This window comes from Vipera berus, assembly GCF_964194415.1.
Source record: "Vipera berus genome assembly, chromosome: 5".
Classification (NCBI taxonomy): Eukaryota; Metazoa; Chordata; class Lepidosauria; order Squamata; family Viperidae; genus Vipera; species Vipera berus.
This window is the reverse complement of record NC_138207.1, coordinates 25,356,721-25,380,781: the sequence shown is the minus strand read 5'-3', so window position 1 is coordinate 25,380,781 and position 24,061 is coordinate 25,356,721. Positions and strand designations below refer to the sequence as shown.

Here is a 24,061-nt window from a genome sequence, read left to right as displayed (position 1 = left end):
TGTCACTTGCTATTTTTTATTCCTGATTTCTGTACCCCAACATCTTTCAGGACCCCTAGCTTTGGACTAGGTCACCCAGAGATTCAGAATTATTGTAAAAGTTACTGAATGACCAATTCAACGTTTTTATCAAAATCGGTTTCCTAAAGAGCAACACCAAGGCCTCACCAGGTTATATTATCACTGTCCCAATTGTACAAATTACCTTGATTTGCAAACACAGTTCCTCCAAAGGTGTCCTCAGGATTTCAGGCAATTGATAATCATCTAGCAGACTGGCACGAAGACCATTATACAAGTGATAGCAGTGGCCAGGTTGGACCCTGTAAAGTATATTCTATTAAGTGCTTTTTTTCCAAGTAGTAATAAGAATGCTTTGTATAATTACAGCTATTTGGTAGCATTTTTTTTACGGAATGGTGTTACATACAAATTCAAACTGAATAATCAATTTCAACAGTTTAAACACCTGACTTAAAGATAGCAGGAGTTGCATTTGATAAAGCAAAACTGGTGAAGCGGGCACAGCAGCGCCTGCATTTTCTGCGTCGCATGTGAAAAGCTCATCTTCCTTCCCCTGTCCTGACCACTTTCTACAGGTGGACGATTGAGAGCATCCTGTCATACAGCATCACAGTCTGGTTTGGAAGCATCACTGCTTCAGACAGGAAGGTGGTGCAGAGAGTGGTGAGGATGGCCGAAAAGATCATTGGCAGTTCCCTCCCTCCCATCCAGGACATAGCACAGAAGTGTTGCTTCAGCAGGGTCCGTAAGATTATCTGGAACACTACTCATCCTCTTCACAACCTGTTTTCCTTGTTACCTTCTGGGAGAAGGCTTCGTGGTATCCAAAGCAGAACATCCAGGTTCAGCCATAGTTTCATTCCATACAGCATTAACCTTGTGAACTCTCAGGCTTCCTCCTTCCTTTATATATTCAAGATGGACAGTATTTAATATTTTATTGTTATGTATATGTAGGGGTGTGGGTGTATACATATGTGTATATAGTATGGTTAGGTGTGTGTCATGTATGTGTTCCACTTTGACAGCGGGCAACCTAATTTCATTTTTGATGTGTGACGCTGTGCCCATGGTAAAAAAAATGACAATAAGGGTTATCTTATCTAATTTCTACCCAATGGCCTGATATATTTACCATAAAATATAGTGAGGCTCTGCTATACTATCTTGTTTTTCCACTCACTAAAAAAGTATTAAAATTGGAAGAGCCAGTCAGCAAATAAAATTGCAACAGGAAAGCAGTAAGTCTTCAATATTAAGAAAGTATATGCAGTGAAGGGGAAAAAATGAAATGTCTTCCAAGTTAATTAGAAATTCTTCCAAATGAGCCCACTTTTTCTTACTTAACAAATTTTATAACAATAGGCATTACACTTACCTGCCCGCTCTCCCTTTTCTTTGCTTGGCATTTGCTTTGCTAACCCATTCTGCAGCCATTGTGCTGATATTGTTCTGTGTGTCAAAATGAGTTTCTTTTATCTTTCCTCCATCTATAACATAAACTACATCATCTATGGTGATACTGCAGAAATGAGAAACAGAGAAATGAGAAACAGAGAGAAGCAATTTGCTTATCTACATCACACAGATTCTTAGCTAATCCCTTTATAAAGTAATTTTTTCCTTGCAAGAAACAAACACTGCCTCCCCACACCAAACCCGTGGCTGATGAATCAAGCCATGAGGAACAGCAACAATTACTGGCTGCTGCCTTGTTTTCTCCTTTGCCAAAAAGTCAAATAAAATTAAAAAAAAGGCAATTCTGGTAATATTGTAGTGTGAAATGGCAAAATTATCAGAAGACAAATTTATCTTGAAATATTAGAATTAAGCCACATTGCCAGATAGAACTGGGAGAAACTTGATGGAACTGAATAATGTTTAATACTTAACCCTCTGACATGCTAATTCTACATACAATTATCTACATTTCATCAGTAAGAATTGCCAGTTTGAGCATCAAATTATTGTAGAACAGGTACCTTAAACCAAATAAATCTGCCAAATTAAGTAAGCCAAATTAAGTAAGACTGGCAGAGTGGAAATACTCTGTTTTGCAATGTAAGCAAAATAGCAATGCACTATTCATTTAATTTCAGATGTGCCTTCTGAGGCATAACCGAAAAAAAGAAATAAAACATCTTTGCATTTATTATGTTAGCCTGCCTTTCTCAAGTTGATGCCCTCCACAATTTCCCAATACAGACAATCTATATCCTGGTTCAGAATTCTGCAATTCTTGGCTCAATAAAATTAGAGCAGTTTCAGCAAAGTTGCCATGGGCACTGACCCTAATCTCAAACTCAGGAATGCAACCCTATTTATAAGTGCTGAAAACGCCTTGACCCTCTTGTAAATCCTTTAAAATAGCTAAATAAAATAGTCTAATAAAGAAAAAACAACTAAAATAAGGTTTAGAAATATTTCCCTCCATTTTACTACTACTGCGATGCAAAAAAAATCACCTTAATTTTTATTAAGCCACTCAAATTTTTGCTAATAAATAAATTTCATGTATTTCTAGAAGCAGAAACTAATGTTTACCTAGTCTCAGCAATGTTTGTAGCAATTACAATTTTACGAACACCAGGAGGGGTCTTTTTGAACACCTAAAGAAAAACATGGAAAAGACACAGAAATAATAAATGTTGTTCTAAAATCCATTTTTATTACATGGATCTTAACATATTATTAAATTTATTGGTTTAAATAGCAAGTGCTAGCAATCAAATAGAAACAAAAAAAATTGGAAGAAAGGAGCTGAAGCTAAACTTCTTATATAGAGAGAGTAGATTTGCTCAAATCAGTGGGATTTGAACTACTCCTAACATACTCAAGTGCTGAGGGTGAAAGTTTGTTCTCCGAGCTTGAGGTTGGTTTCCAAATGTTTTGTTACCAGGCTAGCTAACATCTTCAGCGGAGTTTAGGGGATGTCAATGTCAGTGTTCTTCTGTTTATAGGGGCTTCAGGTGTTTGTGTGTCAAGTGAGGGTCTTGTGATCAGTCAGGTGTGAGTCATCAGTGTGAATCTTATGACGGGTCTTGTGGTGGGGAGGTTACATCAGGTCAGGGTCAGTGGTAGGTGAACTGCTGATGGGGGGGGGCTCGGATGGGTTGGTTGAAGATGTTACCTAGCCTGGTAACAAAATGTTCGGAAACCAACCCACAAGCTCAGAGAACAACTTTCACCTCATCCCACACTCAAGCTACAAATATTCACCACCACTGCATACTCAAGTGCTACTGACAAATGGACCTATTCTTGTTATGTCAAAATCTGATTACCACCAATAATCTTTAATCTCTTGAAAAACTAGTGTTTCAAACAAAGTAAGATAACTCCCCCTAATTAAAGCATTATGTTCTTTATCTTAACAGATGTATTTATTATTTATTTTGCACTATTTATAATCCACTCCAATCCCACAAGACTTTGTGTGGCATACAACACTGCTCAAAGTTGGGTAGTTAATATAAGACCATTCTATCACATGTGACATTTAGGATTTATTTATTTATTTATTTATTATTTAAACTTAGGATGGCTACATTGAGTATGATCATAATCTTTTCAGAGTAGGAAAAATGTTGATTTTTCACATTATTTCAAAATCTTAAGAAAATTTAATGAATTTTGTAAAAATCCAGCCTAAATTAATTTAATTCAACATCAAATATTATATACAAAATGCATGCATTTTCTACAACAGGTAGACCTTACTTAGTGACCACAATTAGAACCAGCAACTTAATTGCTAAGCAGCATGGTTGCTAAACAAAACATTACAGAACTCTGGCTTATGATTTTACTTCCGCCTTCCCTACTAACTCTGCTTGTTGCAAAGCATACAAATGGGGATCAGACCTGACTCTGCCAATTGGCAGAGAAGTATAAAACAGATATGCAATCTTGCAGGTGCTTGGTGATGTGAAGGTGCTCCCTCCACCTCTGTAACTTTAACAGCTCATTATTAAATTCTGTTTTAAAGTTGGTTTTAACTCTGTTTTTATTTATGCTTTTATACTATGGGATTTTTTTTTACCATAAATCATCCAGTGTCACTTAAGAGAGATTGGAGGTGTAGAAATGTGATAAATAAATAAATACCAGGGATGCTACCACGGCTATAAATGTGAAGACTGGTTGTAAAGTTATTATTTTTTACACTGTTGCAAGTTCAAAAGGTTGCCAAATGATGCAGTCAGTCTGGGAGGACTACTTCTATAGATAAGGTTAATAAAATTATGGTTTGCACTAGTTATACATACCTGAGTCTGGTTAACAGTAGGCATCAATGAATGCAAAGGTATGATGACAAATCTATCTGAAAATTAAAATACACATGTTATGTTTCAGTTAGAAAACAGAAAAAAGTAGAGAGCTTAAGTATAAAAAGACAATGAAGCTGTACAAATAGTTTTCAAAAATACTTTTCAATTAATTAAAAACTTAAGTTTTACTGAATATTTTTAATAGAGGCACATTTGTTGTTACAAAGGGAAACATACTGTTCATTGTCAATATTAGAGTAGGTACTGAATAAATTGGAATGGATGGATTTGACAGAAAGACTAATGAGAAATATTTAATCAAAATTTCCTAGCAGTTGGCAATGTGTAAAATATTTGAAGGGATAGATCTTTTCATCTATGGAGATTGGGATATTCCATCTCTGCTAATTTTTAAGGAAGAACTGCAGAGTCGCTTCTCAAGAATGATTTTATTAGTTTTTCTGCATGTTACAAAGGGTTTACTAGATGATCTTTGTCCTCTCTTCCAAATGTACAATTTTAACAGCTGGGGGGGGGGGAACAGTTGCTCCAAAGATTCTCTCAAAGTGCATGTTCGTGTGGGCATGAAAATCAGACAGAGGGAACAATTTGTGCATGGAAGGGAGAGAGGAAAGTCTTCAAACAGGCACACCAATCCTTACAGAGGATGCTACTACTTTAATGTTTCAGGCACAGGGGAATGTTTTCCTTATATTAATATACTCTTGAAGTTCCTATTTAAAATAGTTCACACTGCCCCAGTAAGCACTGTATGGATAAACTTACTATGTACAGCTATGCTATGCTATGCTATGGATAATGTTAAGTAAATCTTTTTCAATTTATACTGCAATTATACTGTGCTTAGTCATTCAGGCCCTAGTCTCATGGTTGAACTATTGTAGTGCACTCTATATGGAGCTACCTGTGAAGAGCATTCAAAAGCTACAGCTGGCGCAGATTGTGGTGGCACGGGCAGTTTTTTAAAAAAAAACAAACAGATTTTATTGAATATACAATTAAAAACAAAAGTGGACAAAAGTTACAACTTCCCTAGCTTCAACAGTGCTATTATATAAAGCAGTGTTTTTCAACCACTGTTCCGCGGCACACTAGTGTGCCGCGAGATGTTGCCTGGTGTGCCGTGGGAAAAATTGAAAAGTAATTATAAAATACTTTCTTTGTGTTTATTTGATTCCTATTCAAGAGAATTACTTTATATATAGTCAATATAGGCACAGAGTTAAATTTTTTAACATTTTCTAATGGTGGAGTGCCTCGTGATTTTTTTCATGAAACAAGTGTGCCTTTGCCCAAAAAAGGTTGAAAAACACTGATATAAAGAAAGAAAGGGGAAAAAAGTGGTTTTTTTCTACATTGTAACAAAATGTGCAAATAACATCTATGAGTTTTCTGGTAAACATTCTTTCATTTGTCTACATTGTGATTAAGTATCTTTCAATTCTGTCCTGTAATAGGTGCTAGTAAAAGGTTTCTAAACTATCAACTAATTAGTCGGTATTCATCCCAGCGTTCCTCCTTAACTCTAGCCATTTCTACACATTGTTCCAAATTTTATAATAGTCCGTTTGGGTTTTATTTTTGATCTCTAATGTTAACCTATCCATTTCAGTGCAGGATAGGATTTTGCTTATTACTTCTTCTTCAGTAGGGGTTTCTTTTCTTTTCCATTTTTGAGCATAAGCTAATCTTGCTGCAGTTAAAATGTGCAGTACAAAATATAAAGATCTTTTGCTGAATTTATCGTTGATAATCCCTAGTAGAAAGGTTTCTGGTTTTAGTTCACGTTTTTGTGATGATATCTCTTCAAGCCAATTCTTTACCAGGTGCCAAAAATTGTGAGCTTTGAGACATTCCCACCACATGTGATAATAGGTCCCTGGTGACTTTCTACATTTCCAGCATGTCAGTGAGGTTTTTTTTATCCATTTTTGCTAGCCTTGTGGGGGGAAGGTGCCACCTGTAAAACATTTTGTATAAATTTTCTTTACACCAGCTGCCTACAATTAGTGCAGGTTCGCATCCCACCAGGCTCAAGGTTGACTCAGCCTTCCATCCTTCCAAGGTAGGTAAAATGAGGACCCAGATTGTTGGGGGCAATAAGCTGACTTTGTAATAATGCCGCTTGGGGGTGTGTGTGAAAGCCCTAATAAGCAGGCATATACATAGAATGAAGGCTACTGCTAAGCTTGTAAGCCGCCCTGAGTCTTCGGAGAAGGGCGGGATATAAATGGAATTAAAATAAAAAAAAATAAAAAAATAAAAATATAGGTGGTGGCTAGCATTAGACTCCTGTTCCTGTCCCATAGTGATTGCCAATTGTCTAGGTCAATGCTATAGCCAAAATTTTTGCTCCAGATTAGCATTGTATCTTTTACTTGTTCTTCTAACATGGCCCGAGGAATGGCCCATGCAGCCTCACACACTGGCTGCTAATCTGCTTCTGAGTGCAATTCAAGGTGTTGGTAATCATCTTTAAAGCTAGTTAAATGTTTACAAAATAAATGCAAAAAGCACTAAATATTAGTGTTGTATATGAAGTTCGATGGTAAAGACACGCAAACTTTCAGAAATGAAAATATGAAAGGGGTAAATATTTTTTTCACAGAACTGTATAGGCATTGGATTGTAGTTTAAATCTATTACACTAGCATTGAACAGCCAAATCCCCAGATTCATTGGAATGGGGTAGCATATATATTTAATAGGTTTCTTTTTTTGTTGCTGCTTTTATTATTATCATCTCCTTGACCTATCCCTTAAATACTATTATCACTTACTGTGCTGCCTTTCCAACTATGCAGTTCAACAATCCCACTTTAGCTATTGTGTAACTTGAAAATCAGAGCTTGGATATTTGCTAGCATGCAAAGCGATTGACAGTGTTGATTTAGTTCTTCATATGTCTGAAAACAATTTACTGAATTATTCTACAAAAAGTCTAGCCTACCATATTAAAAAAGTATTTCAGTTTTAAAATTTTACCTGATTTAAACATAACTTGAGATACCAGAAGATCATGCAGTGTGCTAATGTTATCCCATCCAGGAAGAAATACTAGAATTGCGCCTTCCTGGATATAAAACAGGTGTATTAAACAACACGTCTGCATTTTTAAATTCCTCAATGTAGCATACAATATAGTCACATACATAATTCTAGGTCAATCTTTTTAAATAGAGCTTGTTTAAACAGAGGTAGGCCAACCCTCATCTGAAGCTTAGGCCTAGTTTCTTTGTTTCTTTTATTTCCAGCCTCCAACAACCAGAGGATCCTGTGGCTCTGAAACTGAAAGAAGACAACAAGGAAATTTTCAACACCAAGATCTCTCCTTTCGTTGTGGGGATTCGGGAGGAAATCTACAATTACAGGAGCATACATTACCTACCAGAAATAGTTAAATCTATTTTACTGCTTAACTTCTATTTGCTTTTGTAAATAAAATTGTAAATACCACTATATTTCTCTTGTTAGCTGCTGAATTTTGAGTGGAGATGATGTTGTCTATTTCCATTGTGGACATGGAAATTGAACTCAATGTGGTAAAGATACTTAATACTTGATCCTATTCCTATTTCCTCCACAACAAGCCTATGAGGTAGGCTGGACAGAGAAAGAGGCTGTTCCAAAATTACCCATCTGGCTTTCATGCCTAAGGCAGGATTAGAACTCAGTCTCCTGCTTTCTAGGCTAGCATCTTAACCACTACACCATTATGGCTCTTTTCACTGTTTCTCAATGTATATTAACAGTCATTTGCAGACAACTAAACAACTAAATAAAACAGGCAAGTCATTCTACTAGCCAATAAGAAACTCACCTCTTCTTCAAGAGCAATATATCTGATTAATGCTGCTATCAAATCAAGATCAATTTTATCATCATCCATCATTTCCAGTGCATCAATTGTAGTTTCTGAATATCTAGAAATCATGTAGAAATTAAAGAAACAGTACAGTCAATACAAAATTGCTATGCTTAAGAAGAGTATGCTGCTTCTCACTGTATAAAAAAAGAACACAACTAATTATGGTGCATGTGAAGGGCACAGTAATAGTTCTAAAAAGGAATTACATTAAATAAACTACCGTATATACTTGAGTATAAGCCGAATTTTTCAGCCCACTTTTTGGGCTGAAAAATTCCACTTCGGCTTATACTCCAGTCAACAAAAAAACTTACCGAGGACTTGTGCGCGGCCGAGGCTTTGGTGCTTCCGGGATCGCGCGCACCTCTCCCAAGCCACCGCCGTCCGAGACCTGCCGAAGTTTGGGGAGGTTTGGGGAGGTGCACGCGCACCTCCCCAAACCTCCCCAAACGTTGGCAGGTCTCCGTTCCTCCGCGCCCTGCCTGCCTGCTTCTTTCCGCAGCGGAAAGAAGCAGGCAGGCAGGGCGCGGAGGAACGGAGACCTGCCGACGTTTGGGGAGGTTTGGGCGCCTCCCCAAACCTCCCCAAACGTCGGCAGGTCTCCGTTCCTCCTGCCGACGTTTGGGGAGGTTTGGGCGCCTCCCCAAACCTCCCCAGGTCTCCGTTCCTCCGCGCAGACCTGCCGACGTTTGGGGAGGTTTGGGCGCCTCCCCAAACCTCCCCAGGTCTCCGTTCCTCCGCGCAGACCTGCCGACGTTTGGGGAGGTTTGGGCGCCTCCCCAAACCTCCCCAGGTCTCCGTTCCTCCGCGCAGACCTGCCGACGTTTGGGGAGGTTTGGGCGCCTCCCCAAACCTCCCCAGGTCTCCGTTCCTCCTGCCGACGTTTGGGGAGGTTTGGGCGCCTCCCCAAACCTCCCCAGGTCTCCGTTCCTCCGCGCAGACCTGCCGACGTTTGGGGAGGTTTGGGCGCCTCCCCAAACCTCCCCAAACGTCGGCAGGTCTGCGCGGAGGAACGGAGACCTGGGGAGGCACCCAAACCTCCCCAAACATCGGCAGGAGGAACGGAGACCTGGGGAGGTTTGGGGAGGCGCCCAAACCTCCCCAAACGTCGGCAGGTCTGCGCGGAGGAACGGAGACCTGGGGAGGTTTGGGGAGGCGCCCAAACCTCCCCAAACGTCGGCAGGAGGAACGGAGACCTGGGGAGGTTTGGGGAGGCGCCCAAACCTCCCCAAACGTCGGCAGGTCTGCGCGGAGGAACGGAGACCTGGGGAGGTTTGGGGAGGTGCCCAAACCTCCCCAAACGTCGGCAGGAGGAACGGAGACCTGCCGACGTTTGGGGAGGTTTGGGGAGGCGCCCAAACCTCCCCAAACATCGGCAGGTCTGCGCGGAGGAACGGAGACCTGGGGAGGTTTGGGGAGGCGCCCAAACCTCCCCAAACGTCGGCAGGAGGAACGGAGACCTGCCGACGTTTGGGGAGGTTTGGGGAGGCGCCCAAACCTCCCCAAACGTCGGCAGGTCTGCGCGGAGGAACGGAGACCTGCCGACGTTTGGGGAGGCGCCCAAACCTCCCCAAATGTCGGCAGGTCTGCGCGGAGGAACGGAGACCTGGGGAGGTTTGGGGAGGCGCCCAAACCTCCCCAAACGTCAGCAGGAGGAACGGAGACCTGCCGAGGTTTGGGGAGGCGCCCAAACCTCCCCAAATGTCGGCAGGTCTCCGTTCCTCCGCGCCCTGCCTGCCTGCTTCTTTCCGCTCCAGTCGCCCCCCCCTTCCCTCAGGAGACGCGAAGCAAGTGACCGCCCGGAGCTTACCGAGGACTTGCGCACGGCCGAGGCTTCGGTGCTTCCAGGATCGCGCGCACCTCTCCCAAGCCGCCGCCGTCCGGAGACCTGCCGACGTTTGGGGAGGTTTGGGGAGGCGCCCAAACCTCCCCAAACGTCGGCAGGTCTGTGCGGAGGAACGGAGACCTGGGGAGGTTTGGGGAGGTGCCCAAACCTCCCCAAACGTCGGCAGGAGGAACGGAGACCTGCCGACGTTTGGGGAGGTTTGGGGAGGCGCCCAAACCTCCCCAAACGTCGGCAGGTCTGCGCGGAGGAACGGAGACCTGGGGAGGTTTGGGGAGGTGCCCAAACCTCCCCAAACGTCGGCAGGAGGAACGGAGACCTGCCGACGTTTGGGGAGGTTTGGGGAGGCGCCCAAACCTCCCCAAACATCGGCAGGTCTGCGCGGAGGAACGGAGACCTGGGGAGGTTTGGGGAGGCGCCCAAACCTCCCCAAACGTCGGCAGGTCTGCGCGGAGGAACGGAGACCTGGGGAGGTTTGGGGAGGCGCCCAAACCTCCCCAAACGTCGGCAGGAGGAACGGAGACCTGCCGACGTTTGGGGAGGTTTGGGGAGGCGCCCAAACCTCCCCAAACGTCGGCAGGTCTGCGCGGAGGAACGGAGACCTGGGGAGGTTTGGGGAGGTTTGGGGAGGCGCCCAAACCTCCCCAAACGTCGGCAGGAGGAACGGAGACCTGGGGAGGTTTGGGGAGGCACCCAAACCTCCCCAAACGTCGGCAGGTCTGCGCGGAGGAACGGAGACCTGCCGACGTTTGGGGAGGTGCGCGCGCACCTCCCCAAACCTCCCCAAACTTCGGCAGGTCTCCGGACGGCGGCGGCTTGGGAGAGGTGCGCGCGATCCTGGAAGCACCGAAGCCTCGGCCGCGCGCAAGTCCTCGGTAAGCTCCGGGCGGTCACTTGCTTCGCGTCTCCTGAGGGAAGGGGGGGCGACTGGAGCGGGCGTGTTTCCTCGCCTGCTGGGCACCGCGATTTGCCCGGGGAACGCGCGGGCCCCGAATGGCAGCGTGGAGCGAGGAAGCGGACAGCCAGGGCTTCCCCGAGAGCCGCGGCCACACAGGGTATTCCTGTGTATTCAGGCTTGCAAAATGGCGGATCGAGCCTCTGCTGGCGGCAGAGGCTTGCAGAACGGCGGATCGGCTTATACTCGAGTCAACAACTTTTCCCAGTTTTTGGGGGTGAAATTGGGGGTCTCGGCTTATACTCGAGTCGGCTTATACTCAAGTATATACGGTATTTGCTTTCAAGCAATGAGAACTTTTTTTTGCTTTCCCCCATCCTAATGTATATAAATGTCATAAATTAATTTACTAAGAATTCAATACACTTATCAAAAATTCTAAAAATACTGCTACTTTAAAACAGTTGTATACTTGTTTCACAATTTCACATATTTACCATGAAGTCAATTATCAGTTAGTCAATAGCTTGCGTCCTTAGAAAAAGTTAAGTTATTAGATAAAAGAAAAGTTGAAAGTTGCTTTAAAAAGGGAGATGAAATATACATACCGTGTTCTTAATTGCTTTATATAATCTGGCCACTGTTCACGATAAATTTCTTCTTTTTCTTCCTTTTCTGGTCTGCTTATATGTCCCTGCATAAATCTCTTTTTCCAATGCGGCCTGCGATCTGTATTTTCTGGCATGTATCTTCAAACAGACACAATGTTATGATTACAGAATTGTAGCAAGATTAGATTTGTTTGCAAAATGGATTTTCACTTTTTTATTGCACTACAAATAAACCTTGCTTAATGTAATTGGGACCAGAATTTCCATTGGTAAGCAATGTGGTCATCGTGTAACTGTTTCACTTAGCTATTGACTCTATCACTTAACAACAGCAATCTCAGCAATCGCTGTTGCCATAGTTATGTGAAAATTGTGGGCTGTTGGGTAAGGACCTCACGTGACTGTGACTTGCAACTTCCTGCCAGCTTCCCACAAGCAAAGCCAAGGCAAGACGCTGGCTGGAAGGTGCAAATCCTAGGTAGCTTGCAAGCAAACCAAAGGGCAGGTGAATACTATAGAGTCAGGTAGGTGAGTGCTGGGGCACCATTCAATTTTGTGCAGACCGGGGAGGGGATGTTGCAAGTATGCTATAGAGTATGAGATCTCTCTCTGTAAGAGAGAAAAGCAGTGGGAGCAACCTGCAGCCTTCCATGCCCAATTACCATTGACTTTGTTTGTAGGAAGCTGGGAGGAAGATTACCAATTGCAACTGCGTGATCATGGGATGCTGCAAGCCCAATTCTGAAAAGGAAGGGAAAAGGAGTCTTCTGACTAACCGTAATTTCTCAATAACATCTTCCAAAAGGTATTCCTTGACAGGATAAGCCAAACCAGGAATATGGATCATAGGACAACCATCTGCCATAAAGAAGAGGAAAAAAATTACAACACTAGCATTTTTAACGGACTGCTATGTGAACGAAACTTTGACTAGGTACAAAATACTGTAACAGAAGAAAAGAACATGAAGCATATATAGAATAAAAGAACCTGCACTGATCTAGTTTCTTAAAAGAATGAAAACATTCTTTTGCATGTGCACAAGAGTACTATAAGGAATACAAAACTATACAAACAAAATCCCAACTGCAAACCTCTCTGTGCATTAGAAGGCAAAAGAGTAACCCCTGTAACATCTTGGGAATGTGCACTGTTAGTATTCATACAAAGATGCTTTTTGGATGAGTTAACAGTCCATTTACGGAATATACTTGTATAACTTAAAAAAAATGTTACAACAAACAGCAAAGCACAAATAGTACCTTAACAGAAACCCAGCTAAAGCCTCAGCATGCTTCTAAATTATCTACACATGAAAGGCCAGAAAATAGATTTCATGCTGTGGTCTTCAAAGTGTCAATGGAATGGATTAAGAAGCAGACCTGCACATCTCAAACCCCACTTTGTAACACATTCATTTATTTTCTGGCTTCCAAAATATGTAAACATACATGTAAATATTGTTAAGTTTGGAACACCTATTTTGCACTCTAAAGCTATAAAATCAACCCAAGTTATAAAAACCCTTTTTTTCCCCAAACCATGCACCCTCCGGTCCATAGAAAAACCTCTCTCCACGGAACCGGTCCCTGGTGCCCAAAAGGTTGGGGACCTCTGCTATAAAACATTAATTGAAATTAAACTCAAATACGTTTGTGTTCTGGCCTCACTTTATATTTTGCAATATTTGCCAAATTTATATGCACCTAAAATGTGTGCCATATTACACATTTATTAGCTATTTTGATTTAGCTATTCTGATTCAGAAGTATTCCACACTAGTCTCGTGATCACTTGATTTCTCAGTTTAGACTTGTTTTATTTTTAGATACTAGTAACAGTTTAAACAAATTACATTTTACATATTAAAATGTTATGTCATATACCAAAATAATCCGAAAACTTCTCAGCATTCAGTGTAGCACTCATCAGAATTACTTTCAAATCTAGTCGTACATTCAGGAGGTCTTTAATTATTGCCATTAAAACATCTGATTGAAGATTTCTCTCATGGACTTCATCAAGGATTACATGACTTACACTGGACAATTGTCTACAACAAAAAATAAAAAGGAAATAGACATAGTGGCTTTCAAAACCAGAAATAAATTAAAAAGTTGTAAGTAAATGGAAATCACTGGGCATAACAAGTACAATTGTTAGCAGCAGCAAATGTTCCATTAAATAAATCCTTGAAAAGCTCATTTATTGGTTCTTTTGATAAAAAAAAATACATACTTGTCTGACTGGAGCCACTGCAGGACAATTCCTGTTGTGCAGTATAAAATTGAACCTTGTCTCCTTGGCAACCGGCTGAAAGAAATCCATTAATAATACTTCAGTTCCTCCTTTTTTGCATTTGAAAGAATCAATAGCCGACTAGGAAGAGACATACAATTTTAAAAGCTATAATGAATCAATTTGACTTTAGCAACAGCTCTACTCACTTATTAAGATCCAAACGAAGTGAGTGGCTGTGCAAAATAAAGATGACAACTATAATTCTATCAACACGTTTCCTTAGACAAAATCTCAACTGAAATCAATAGAGCGGATCAAAAATTGCATTCAATCATATTCCACTGGCATTAGAAATTATCTAGAAGCTGCTTGAATAACACACAAACAGATTCTGGTGGTGCTGAAAAAATGTCAGGAAAATGTTTCTATTGGATTCTAGTTGTACTAAAGAATGGAAGAAACTCTTCACAGAAATTTATATCTGGAATTAATTCTGCACAAATATGTACTACATTAACTATACTAAAAAACCCTATTAGGTAGTTTGTAAACTACTGGTGATGGACAAGGGAACTGTCCATGATATTCACCCAAAAATAGTTTTAACTCTCATAAAATCATTAAAATATGATGTTGTGATGCAAAATTTCAAAAGATTAGTCTGTAGTAGTTGTAGAAGCACTGTGTAGCAACCTAGAACAGCAGAAAAATGAAATGGAGCATCTACACAACACATTCCAACTGCTAAGCTTGTAAGCCGCCCTGAGTCTTCGGAGAAGGGCGGGATATAAATGTAATAAAAATGAAAAAATAAATAAAAATAAAATGGATACCCACACAAAAAGTCTACAGCACAACCAACTCAAACCTTAAAAAGAATTACACTGCCATACATCAAGAATATATCAGAAACCACAAATAGACTACTACAACCATATGGAATCAGCATAGCACACAAGCCAACCAAAGCCCTTCAAAACATCCTAAGCCAGGGGTGTCAAACTCAATTTCACTGAGGGCCGCATCAGCATTGCGGTTGCCCTCAGGGGGCCGGGTGGGTATGGCCTGGGTGGGTGTGGCCTACTGGGTGGGTGTGGCTAGAGTGAGTATGGCCTACTGGGTGGGCATGGCCAACTGTACATCGTTTGCATCAAGGGTGCCTATGGGGGCCTGGGCAGGAGTGGGACAGATCTGAGGGTCTCTGGCAGAAGGAGGGTCTCTGGGCCAGGGCCAAGGCAGTGGGGGCCGTTCCCTCACTGTTTCCAGGATGGCTTCGCAGGCCACATGAAACCACTTCGCGGGCCGGTTCTGGCCCCCAGGCCTTGTGTTTGACATGTCTGTCGTAAGCAAACCAAAAGACCCAGCAACCCCAGAAGAAAAATCAGAAGTCAGCGACACCATACAACGTAAGAACTGCGACAACCACTATGTAGGAGAAACAGGCAGAAGACTGGCAAAACGCATCCATGAACACCAACTGGCAGTCAAAAGACATGACGAAAATTCTTTAATTTCACAATACATAGACAGATTTAACCATAGTTTCAAACGGGAATATTGATAATCCTAGACCAGACCAAATCCAAAAATGCCAGGGAATTTCTAGAAACCTGGCACTCTGACAAATCAGCCATCAATACCATGTTTCCCCCAAAATAAGACCTATCCCAAAAATAAGACCTAGCTGGATTTTTACATCTGCTCATAATATAAGCCCTACCCCCAAAATAAGCCCTAGTTTTGGGGCAAGGCGCATACGTAAAAATCAAGCTAGGGCAGGGTGGGTTAGGATTAGACCGGTGGCACCGGCACAATTGGCACAAGCCATGCAGCCTCCCGCTGCGAGTGGCACAATGAGCCACACAGCCTCCTGCCGTGAGCAGCAGCACTGGCACAATGTGCTACATAATGTGCGGCCACAAGCGGCCACAGAAGAGCTCAAGCAGTGGCGAGGCATGTGTCAGGGCGTGAGAGGAGTGGATGCAGCGGTCCTAAGGTAAGTGGGTAAAACATCCCCCGAAAATAAAACCTGGTGCCTCCTTGGAGGCAAAAAATATATAAGACCAACTCTTATTTTCAGGGAAACACTGTAGACACATAAACATTAACAACATTTACAGGCTATGCAAAAGAGACAACCAGCCCCAAAGAGAAAAAGACTCCAGTACCTCTCCACCAGTAATCAGCACTCAGATCAACATAGATTAATTCCAAGGTCAACTTCAGACCAACAATCAAGTAAGCAATACCCCAATCAAGAAACTGCCAAAGAGCCGTTAGTAAACAGCCCAACCACACAATCCCTAACACCACCCCCACCCACACAGACAGGCAAGACCCCAGAATATAAACTGACAGCAAACACCACTCCTTACTAGCACTGATGATGTTACCTAGTTAGGGTAATGAAACGTCTGCAAGAAAACAAGCAAGCTCAGAGAGCACCAAGGCACCCTCATTTCAACCCTGAGCTACAAATATTCTCCTTCATTGGTTCAAAAGAATCTACATTCTATTAAATGTCAGGCTATAAACAAGAATAACATACTTTTCAAGGCGAATTTGATATCCAATGCTTTTTCCATTACCACAGCTTTCAGCCCTTTCTACTGCAACTCTTTCTGCTACCTTAATTTTAAAAAAGAAATACTTTATTAAAATATATTTATTTCTATAACAAAGTTACTACTTTTAATTTCAGAATGGAGTTAAATATCACTTACAGAAATAGCACTGATTCTCCTAGGCTGAGTGCACACAATCCTGCAAGAAGATCCTTTTCCTCTTTCAATATAGTCATCCAAAATGAACTGGGTTACCTGGGTCGTTTTTCCACAACCAGTCTCACCACTTATTACAGTTACCCGACTGTTATTTATAAGGTTGACGAGTTCCTGTTTTAAAAAGAATAAAAGTGGTCACTCTGTGTGCATAAATGCACCAAATCTGTATCCATGTACCAATTCGATGAAGTAAATAAAATTCAGACTACACAATGATAACTTAGTACTAACTTTATTAGTTAACTTATTTTGGCTTCAATTACGCTATCTGTCTGAACTGCTCTAAATAAAACATGGAATATAAATTAAATTAATTAACAAACAAACACCATTCATTTTAAAAGATATGTAGCACAGCCAGGAACAGTTATACCAACTGTAGCCCCGTTATTAATGATGCTGGGAAAGAGAAAAACAGACACGTTGGGAATTCATCAAAAAGCAGTCTGTATTTGCAAAATCCAAATGCTTATCATTTGGTGTATCTCCAGCAACACAATTGCACTACATCTGAAATGTCTGCATTTATTCTTACTTCTCTGATCAGAAAAATGGATTACGGAAAATAAATAGAAACAAATACAGCTAGTCTTATACCTTGTACTATGGCTGGCACAAGTCTTACATGTTAGAAATGGGCTTCGATTCGGCTATAAAATTTGTCTCCTTTAAGATTGTTATGGCTTCCTAATAAATAAATGTTAGCATTAATAAAACAACAGTTTATAAGTACTTTATAAGCGGCTACTTAATTTCTTGAGTTATAGTCTACATCCTTAGCCAACCTCACTAACTAAAAGAAGTAGTGTTTTAACATTAGCTTCATAACAGTCTCAGCAGGAAGACTAGATGACAATTCTTTTAAAAAATGGTCATTAAATTTGATGTTACTGTATATAATCAAGCTCTAACTCCTTCACAGAAATCACCCTATTACACCACTTTTAGCATGTTATTGAGATTTCTCTCAAGATGTTTAGCATTCATTTTGTTCATATTAAATCTTTTTATCCAAACCCTGTTAAACATACAAATTGTTTCAATAAACATTCCATACCTTCCTCATACTGTAGGAAGGCAATTTCTCACGAAATCTCTGCAAATTAAAGAACATGAAGCTTGGTTATTTCATAATAATTTATTTTAAACAGTTCAATAACATATAATTTCCCTTATATCCCCCATTCAAAGGAGTTCAGTTCTCTCTTCACATTTAAGAATATTTTTTAAAACTATCAATTAAAAAATTGATTGAAACAAGACCACGTGTACCTGGTATTTAGGAGATAGTATCTCTGCTAAAGAAATACCTTAGCATGCCTTTCTCTAAATCATACTGCTGACATCACTGGAGTGCTAGACTCAATGAAAATGATACCATAATCTGCAATAAGATCCTTCAAATTAAGCCCAAACTCTGACAGACTGCCTACTGCAGATCAGCTGCTCACTGAGATCACAATTTAAAGAGGGAATAAATGCTTAATCTACTTAGTGGTAAGCTGAGATCCGCCTACTTTTACATATGAAGTTGTTAACTGAACAACACTGGTTGGGAACAAAAATGATATCCCAAAGGTATGCAGAGGAGACATAATTAAATTTACTTATGTATCTCTTGAATTATTTTTCTCTGATTATAAAAATATTTGCCCAGAAGGGCATAGTTCACAATCTTATAGATTATCTCGTAACATGTTAGCCCAATACATGAATTTCTTGAACCTAAGTTTTGTCCTTCCATTTTACCAAGACACCAAGAACATTTTATAATTCTAACACTTACTGGATTTATTTCAACTGCCAAATCACTTACCCATAATCTTGGCCTGTTTGGTCTTGTTTGTTTAATACCTTGGTGCCCTGTCTGCTGACACAAACTAAGCTGCCTTATATAATAAGAAATAAGGCTTTATCCTAGCTCCACTGAAACGAAATTCAATATTATTTAAACTGCCAATGTATTTATATTATTCCTAGACCTTGACATTGATCCTATTCTATTATGAAAATTATTAACTCCGAGTGGACATAAATATATAAACTACTTTTCTCCCTCACTTCCACTTCATCATTCCATTGCCAACAGGACTTCAGAGTATGAAACTTCAATAATTGAGCATTCTTGACTGAAAGGAAAAAATGCTCTATTGTAAGACAATTCTACACATATCAACTCAGAAATTAAGTTTCACTGATTCTAGATTTGTAAGATTGCTACCTAATGCTCTGTTGAATTATATCGCCTTTTTTGTACAATTCATTATAATTTTAAGGAAAAGTAATAACATAAATCTTAGATGATTTTTAAAAAGTTGTATCCTGCCATTCAGAGAATCTCAGCACCTGCATCTCAATATATCTTGAATCAGACTTTTTCTTTTTCAGTTCTTCTTTGAATTGTTCATCTAAGTCACTATCAGGCATATTTTCTTGTAAGAGATATTCTGAATCTTGAACTAGAAATGATTTTTCCAGCGCTGGCCTTCTCCTTTCAGGAGCCTTCTCCACAACAGGATTTTCCACCACAGGCTTTGTTTTAGTAGGAACCTCCTTTGTATACCTGGGTAAGAATAATTGCAAGTATGAAAAAATGCATGTTACTGAAATGTACATTTAATCATAAAAGTCTGATTTATAATTATCTGCTCATCTACAATTAAGTAGGTGCTATTAATTTCAATGATTCTTGTAAAGTCAGATTTTATTTGTACTTTCTTTTCAAGCTCCAGCCTAAAACTTGTAATTATAAAACGTGTAAGGTCATCATGACTCCTGTGCACTTATCTCCCTGATTCAGGGAGCTGTTGATTTAGTTAATATAAATACAAAAAAAAAACTATTATCAATGGTGACAACATTCAGAGAAAGTGTTGGAAAAGGTATTTAGAATAATATGACAGTAAAAGACAGGTGCAGTTTTACATCAACTATCTAAATTTATCTAGCTATACTCATCGTAAGCAATCAAACTTCGGCATGTTAGTTATTCACAGGACTAGTTATCATATAATATCAAGTAATCAAAGATTCAACTAATTCCTCTGTCTAATAATGCCTATACCTATGGACAATGTCTCAAATTAAAAAGCTGTTATATGCTTCACATAACAGCAAATAAACAAATGACTGTGTGTGTATGTTGTGTAGGCAGTCCTCGTTTAGAGACTGCCTTGTTTGCTGATCATTTGCAGTTATGACAGTGATGAAAAAGTAACTTTATGACCAATTTTTACATTTACAACCTTTACAGATCTGTAGAGCAAAGGAATGTTGAAGTTCATAAGCAGTTTTACTTAAATACACTTTCCTTCAAAAACAGAGTTGCCAGTACCAGTTGTGGTTGCTAAACAAGGACTACCTTTATGTATACATACACTACATACACTAGATTTCCTCCCCCACCCCATACAGATTCAACTAGAACTGGTTTCAGGTAGCATGGACAATGGAAAGGGATTATGAATACTATAGTCCAAAATACAAGGAAAACATCAGACTGACTATTTTAACCAAATGAAAGATGAAGTTTTAAAGTTTCAAGGTTGACTCAGCCTTCCATCCTTCCGAGGTAGGTAAAATGAGGACCCAGATTGTTGGGGGCAATTAAGCTGACTTTGTAATAATGCCGCTTGGGGGTGTGTGAAAGCCCTAATAAGCAGGCATATACATAGAATGAAGGCTACTGCTAAGCTTGTAAGCCGCCCTGAGTCTTCGGAGAAGGGCGGGATATAAATGGAATTAAAAAAAAATGGACTAAAGCAGAGTAACAAAAAGAGAGTGAGACTTCACAGTAAATAAACAAACAAACAAGCAAGCAAGCAAGCAAGCAAGCAAGCATCTGGTTATCATGAATGAGTGAATTTAAAATTCTAGGATGACATTAATTACATCATTCAAAAATTCTGAAGGAGCTCGTAGATGTCATTTCCAAGCCCCTTTCTGTGATCATTGAGAAATCCCAGATAGAAATATTGCCAGAGGACAGGAGAAAGGCAAATATTAGTCATGACTTTGGCAACAAAATGGTGAATCTGTGGCATACAGTGGATCAGATGTTAAGCAGCCAGCATACAGGAAACAATACATCATTTGATAGGACCTAGAATGGATTTATCAAGAATAAATCATGCCCAAACACTCAAATCCTCCTTTTTGACAGAATGACCTATTTATCTGATCAATTATGTGAAGGATTAAGTGTATTTTGCCTACACTAATGTCCCACAAGAAATTAATATTATTTGACTGAGCCCAAACTATTACTTCATTCCAGCACTTCATTTTAGGAAGCTTAATGACAGACTGAAGTATGTCACAGGACAGCAACCAAGATGATAAAGGGGGCTGCAAGGAAATGATAAATGATAAAGGCTCAGTGGGTTAGGACGCTGAGCTTGTCGATCAGAAGGTCGGCAGTTTGGCAGGTCGAATCCCGAGTGCCGTGTAACAGAGTGAATGAATGCCTGTTACTCATCCCAGCTTCTGCCAACCTAGCAGTTCGAAAGCACGTAAAAATGCAAGTAGAAAAATAGGGACCACTACGGTGGGAAGGTAACAGCATTCTGTGTGCCTTTGGCGTCTAGTCATGCCGGCTACATGACCACGGAGACGTCCTCGGACAAGCGCTGGCTCTTCGGCTTTGAAACGGAGATGAGCACCGGCCCCTAGAGTCGGAAACGACTAGCACGCATGTGCGGGGGAAACTTTACCTTTTTAAGGAAAAGATTAAAAGAAACAGTTTGAGGCATCGGCTATGCTTAGTCTGGAAGAGAAAATATGACAGCTGTCTTCAAGCATTTGGAGGGCTGTCATGGAAAAGAAAGGCAGTACTATTACATTTGGTGCAGAAGACAGGGTAAGAAACAAAGGGCATGAAAGGACAAGAAGGTAGGTTGGGTCGGACATCAGGAGAAAAAAAAGTTTAACAGTGAGAACTATTTAATATTAGAACAGACTGTCTTAGGTGACGGTCCATTCGCCTTCACTGGATTTATTTTTTTAATAGAACCTGGATGGCCACCTGTTGGAGATAGCAGTGGACTGATACACCGGGCAGGAGATTGAACCAGATGATCTCAAAACTTATATTCTTTAGCTCCAATCAAGACAAGAAATCAGACCAGGTTGTATTACTTGTTTTACCATTCTTAAGCTAACCCTGCTTGGCTTCTAATTCCTACTGAAAAATAAAGCAACTTTGTCTAAAACAAAAAAAGATTGAATGTTCTTATTACCCTTCTTCATCAGACCACCAAGACATAGCTTCTTGCTCTTTTTCATTTTTGTTCTGGACAGTATTCAGCAGCTGTACAATCTGTTCTTCTCTGCGTTCATCCATATTTACCACAGCTCTCTATGTAAATAAAATGTATCTTATTAAAAATTTAACATGCAGTATTTAATTTTATTCTTGATTTAACTGTCTCACTGACCAATTTTATCCAAAGTGTCACTAGGATGTTGCAGAAGGAGTGAAAAGAAACAGGGCCATTCTTCTAAGTATCTTTGCTCCTCTATAAATCATTACATTATGTGCCCCAAAATCCAGATGGGCAATGACAGTGAGCAGGAAAAGCAAAATTTCTAATTACTAATGTGGCAGAGAATAGCGGAATCTCTAAAAGGCCAATGAAAAGGTTTCAGGTTCTGAAGGTGGACTTAGATAAGACACGTAACATGTGCTAACCACTAGGAACTGCTATAGCAATTGGTTCATACAATTACTTACATTTAGTAAGATATGCTAAAAGTGTCTGAGTGGCATACTAAAAATAACACAGTAATTTAACAACGTGACAAATACCATAGATTAACAAAACATCAAACAAACAGGAGCTGAAAAGAATCAATTCCACATTATCAAAGAACCACAAGCTAAAACTGCGTAAGAGTATCATCATACAACCACACTTGTTTTATTAAGTTCAGCTCGATACAGTGCACAGAGAAGGGGGTCTCCTAAAACCAGAACGGGAGGGAATAATCCAAGTCATCAAAGAACTGCCACAGAGAGGTTCAAAGGTTACAATAGTGGAAGTTTCTTTTGCTTGGGGGGAAAAAAAGACAAATAAAGAATGGTATCTCTTTACTCTCCTACCATCCGGTAGGAGATATAGGAGTATAGCCAGCCGTACCAACAGGCTGAAAAATAGCTTTATCCGTGGGCTGTTAGGCTTTTAAATGGGATATAATCTCTGTGAACTTATGCAGAATTGACTTGGGTGTGTGGTGTAGTTGGTTCACATGGTGTGGTAGGATGGAGGGTTTGTTGTCACTGTGTGTTGGGGGGAGAGAGCACGGGGGGGGGGGGAGGCTCAGCTAATCTCAATGTACACATGTTGTACTTTGACAATAAAGGTTTATTATTTATTATTATTATTATTATTATTATATTATTATTATTATTATTATTATTATTATTATTATTATTATTATTATTATTATTATTATTATTATTATTATTATTATTATGATGATACATATACTATGCTGGTCTATGACTGTAATAAAAGCCTGATTTGAAGGAGGTGTATCGCTATTCAGGAAAATAGCTAGAGATTTTTCTTCCCTTTTCACAGAATTCGAGAACCTCAAAGCCCCCAGAGATAAACTGAACAGTTCCCCAGGCTTCAGACATAACTTCACCGTCACTTCTGTGGCTGCAACTCCCCATCAGCCGAACTCCTCGCCGTATTTTCAGGCTCGGCAGCCTATCCAGGAGAACGACCTTAACTGAGGAGAAGGCATTATTATCCCGCATCGCAAACTAAGGAGAACTCCGCTCTTCTGCTCCCTCTCTTTTTTCCTTGCCGGTACCATCACCCACCTGCTGCCTCTCGGCCTCTTTGCTTCTCTCGCCTTGTCTCCGGGCGTACCAGAGGCCAATCTCGCGGCCCTTCAGGTGAGGAGGAGGACGGCTGCGGCCCCCTCCGCCGCCCCCTCCGCCTCTTCCTCCGCCACCGGTGGAAGAAGAGGAGGAGGAGGAGGACGGCTGCGAAGCGCGGGGCCCGTCCCTACGGCCCCAACCCCGGCGGTGCTCATAGCTCATCGTAAACCCGTAACACAAGCGCGGTTGGTGAGACCCTCTTCTCAGTCGGGCGGACGCGATGACCTCCGGAAACAGAACCAGCTACAAACTCAAGCCGGTCTGATCCAGGATTATTAACTTCCGTTCGGAAAGGAAAGGCTGGCGCGCAGGCGCAGATGCCGCTAAGTAGGCGTTCCAAAGAGCCGTGGTTTCTGAACCGCCGGAACTTTAAGAGGTGTGGACTTCAGTTCCCAGAATTCCCCAGCCAGCGCGTCTTTAGAGCAGGGGTCTTCAAACTCGGCCCTTTTATGACTCATGGACTTCAACTCCCAGAATTCCTCAGCCAGCTATGCTGGCTGAGGAATTCTGGGAGTTGAAGTCCATGAGTCATAAAAGGGCCGAGTTTGAAGACCCCTGCTTTAGAGTTTAGAACTAAAATTAGAATTTAGAATGCAGCTGTATTATCCGCGATGT

General features: G+C 40.8%; 1 protein-coding gene across 4 annotated transcripts in view; it reads right to left on the bottom strand.

Annotated features, from left to right (window-relative positions):
- The window catches only part of DHX36 (DEAH-box helicase 36), a 34,459-nt gene extending 10,757 nt beyond the window's left edge, over positions 1-23,702 (bottom strand). For all 4 annotated transcript variants that reach the window (XR_014026694.1, XR_014026695.1, XM_081329636.1 and 1 more), the window contains exons 1-16: positions 23,387-23,702; positions 21,795-21,913; positions 18,904-19,120; positions 17,615-17,653; positions 16,498-16,668; positions 16,323-16,402; positions 13,772-13,846; positions 13,420-13,586; positions 12,310-12,391; positions 11,531-11,671; positions 8,137-8,239; positions 7,302-7,389; positions 4,293-4,348; positions 2,569-2,633; positions 1,403-1,546; positions 206-323 (exon numbers count right to left, since the gene is read on the bottom strand). Coding sequence is in view for 2 of the 4 variants with exons in the window: in XM_081329636.1 (XP_081185762.1) it covers positions 206-323; positions 1,403-1,546; positions 2,569-2,633; positions 4,293-4,348; positions 7,302-7,389; positions 8,137-8,239; positions 11,531-11,671; positions 12,310-12,391; positions 13,420-13,586; positions 13,772-13,846; positions 16,323-16,402; positions 16,498-16,668; positions 17,615-17,653; positions 18,904-19,120; positions 21,795-21,913; positions 23,387-23,608 (1,887 nt within the window). In the remaining 2 variants the exon portion in view is untranslated. The remainder of the gene's footprint in view (positions 1-205; positions 324-1,402; positions 1,547-2,568; positions 2,634-4,292; positions 4,349-7,301; positions 7,390-8,136; positions 8,240-11,530; positions 11,672-12,309; positions 12,392-13,419; positions 13,587-13,771; positions 13,847-16,322; positions 16,403-16,497; positions 16,669-17,614; positions 17,654-18,903; positions 19,121-21,794; positions 21,914-23,386) is intronic.
- Between the last annotated feature and the right edge of the window lie 359 nt (positions 23,703-24,061).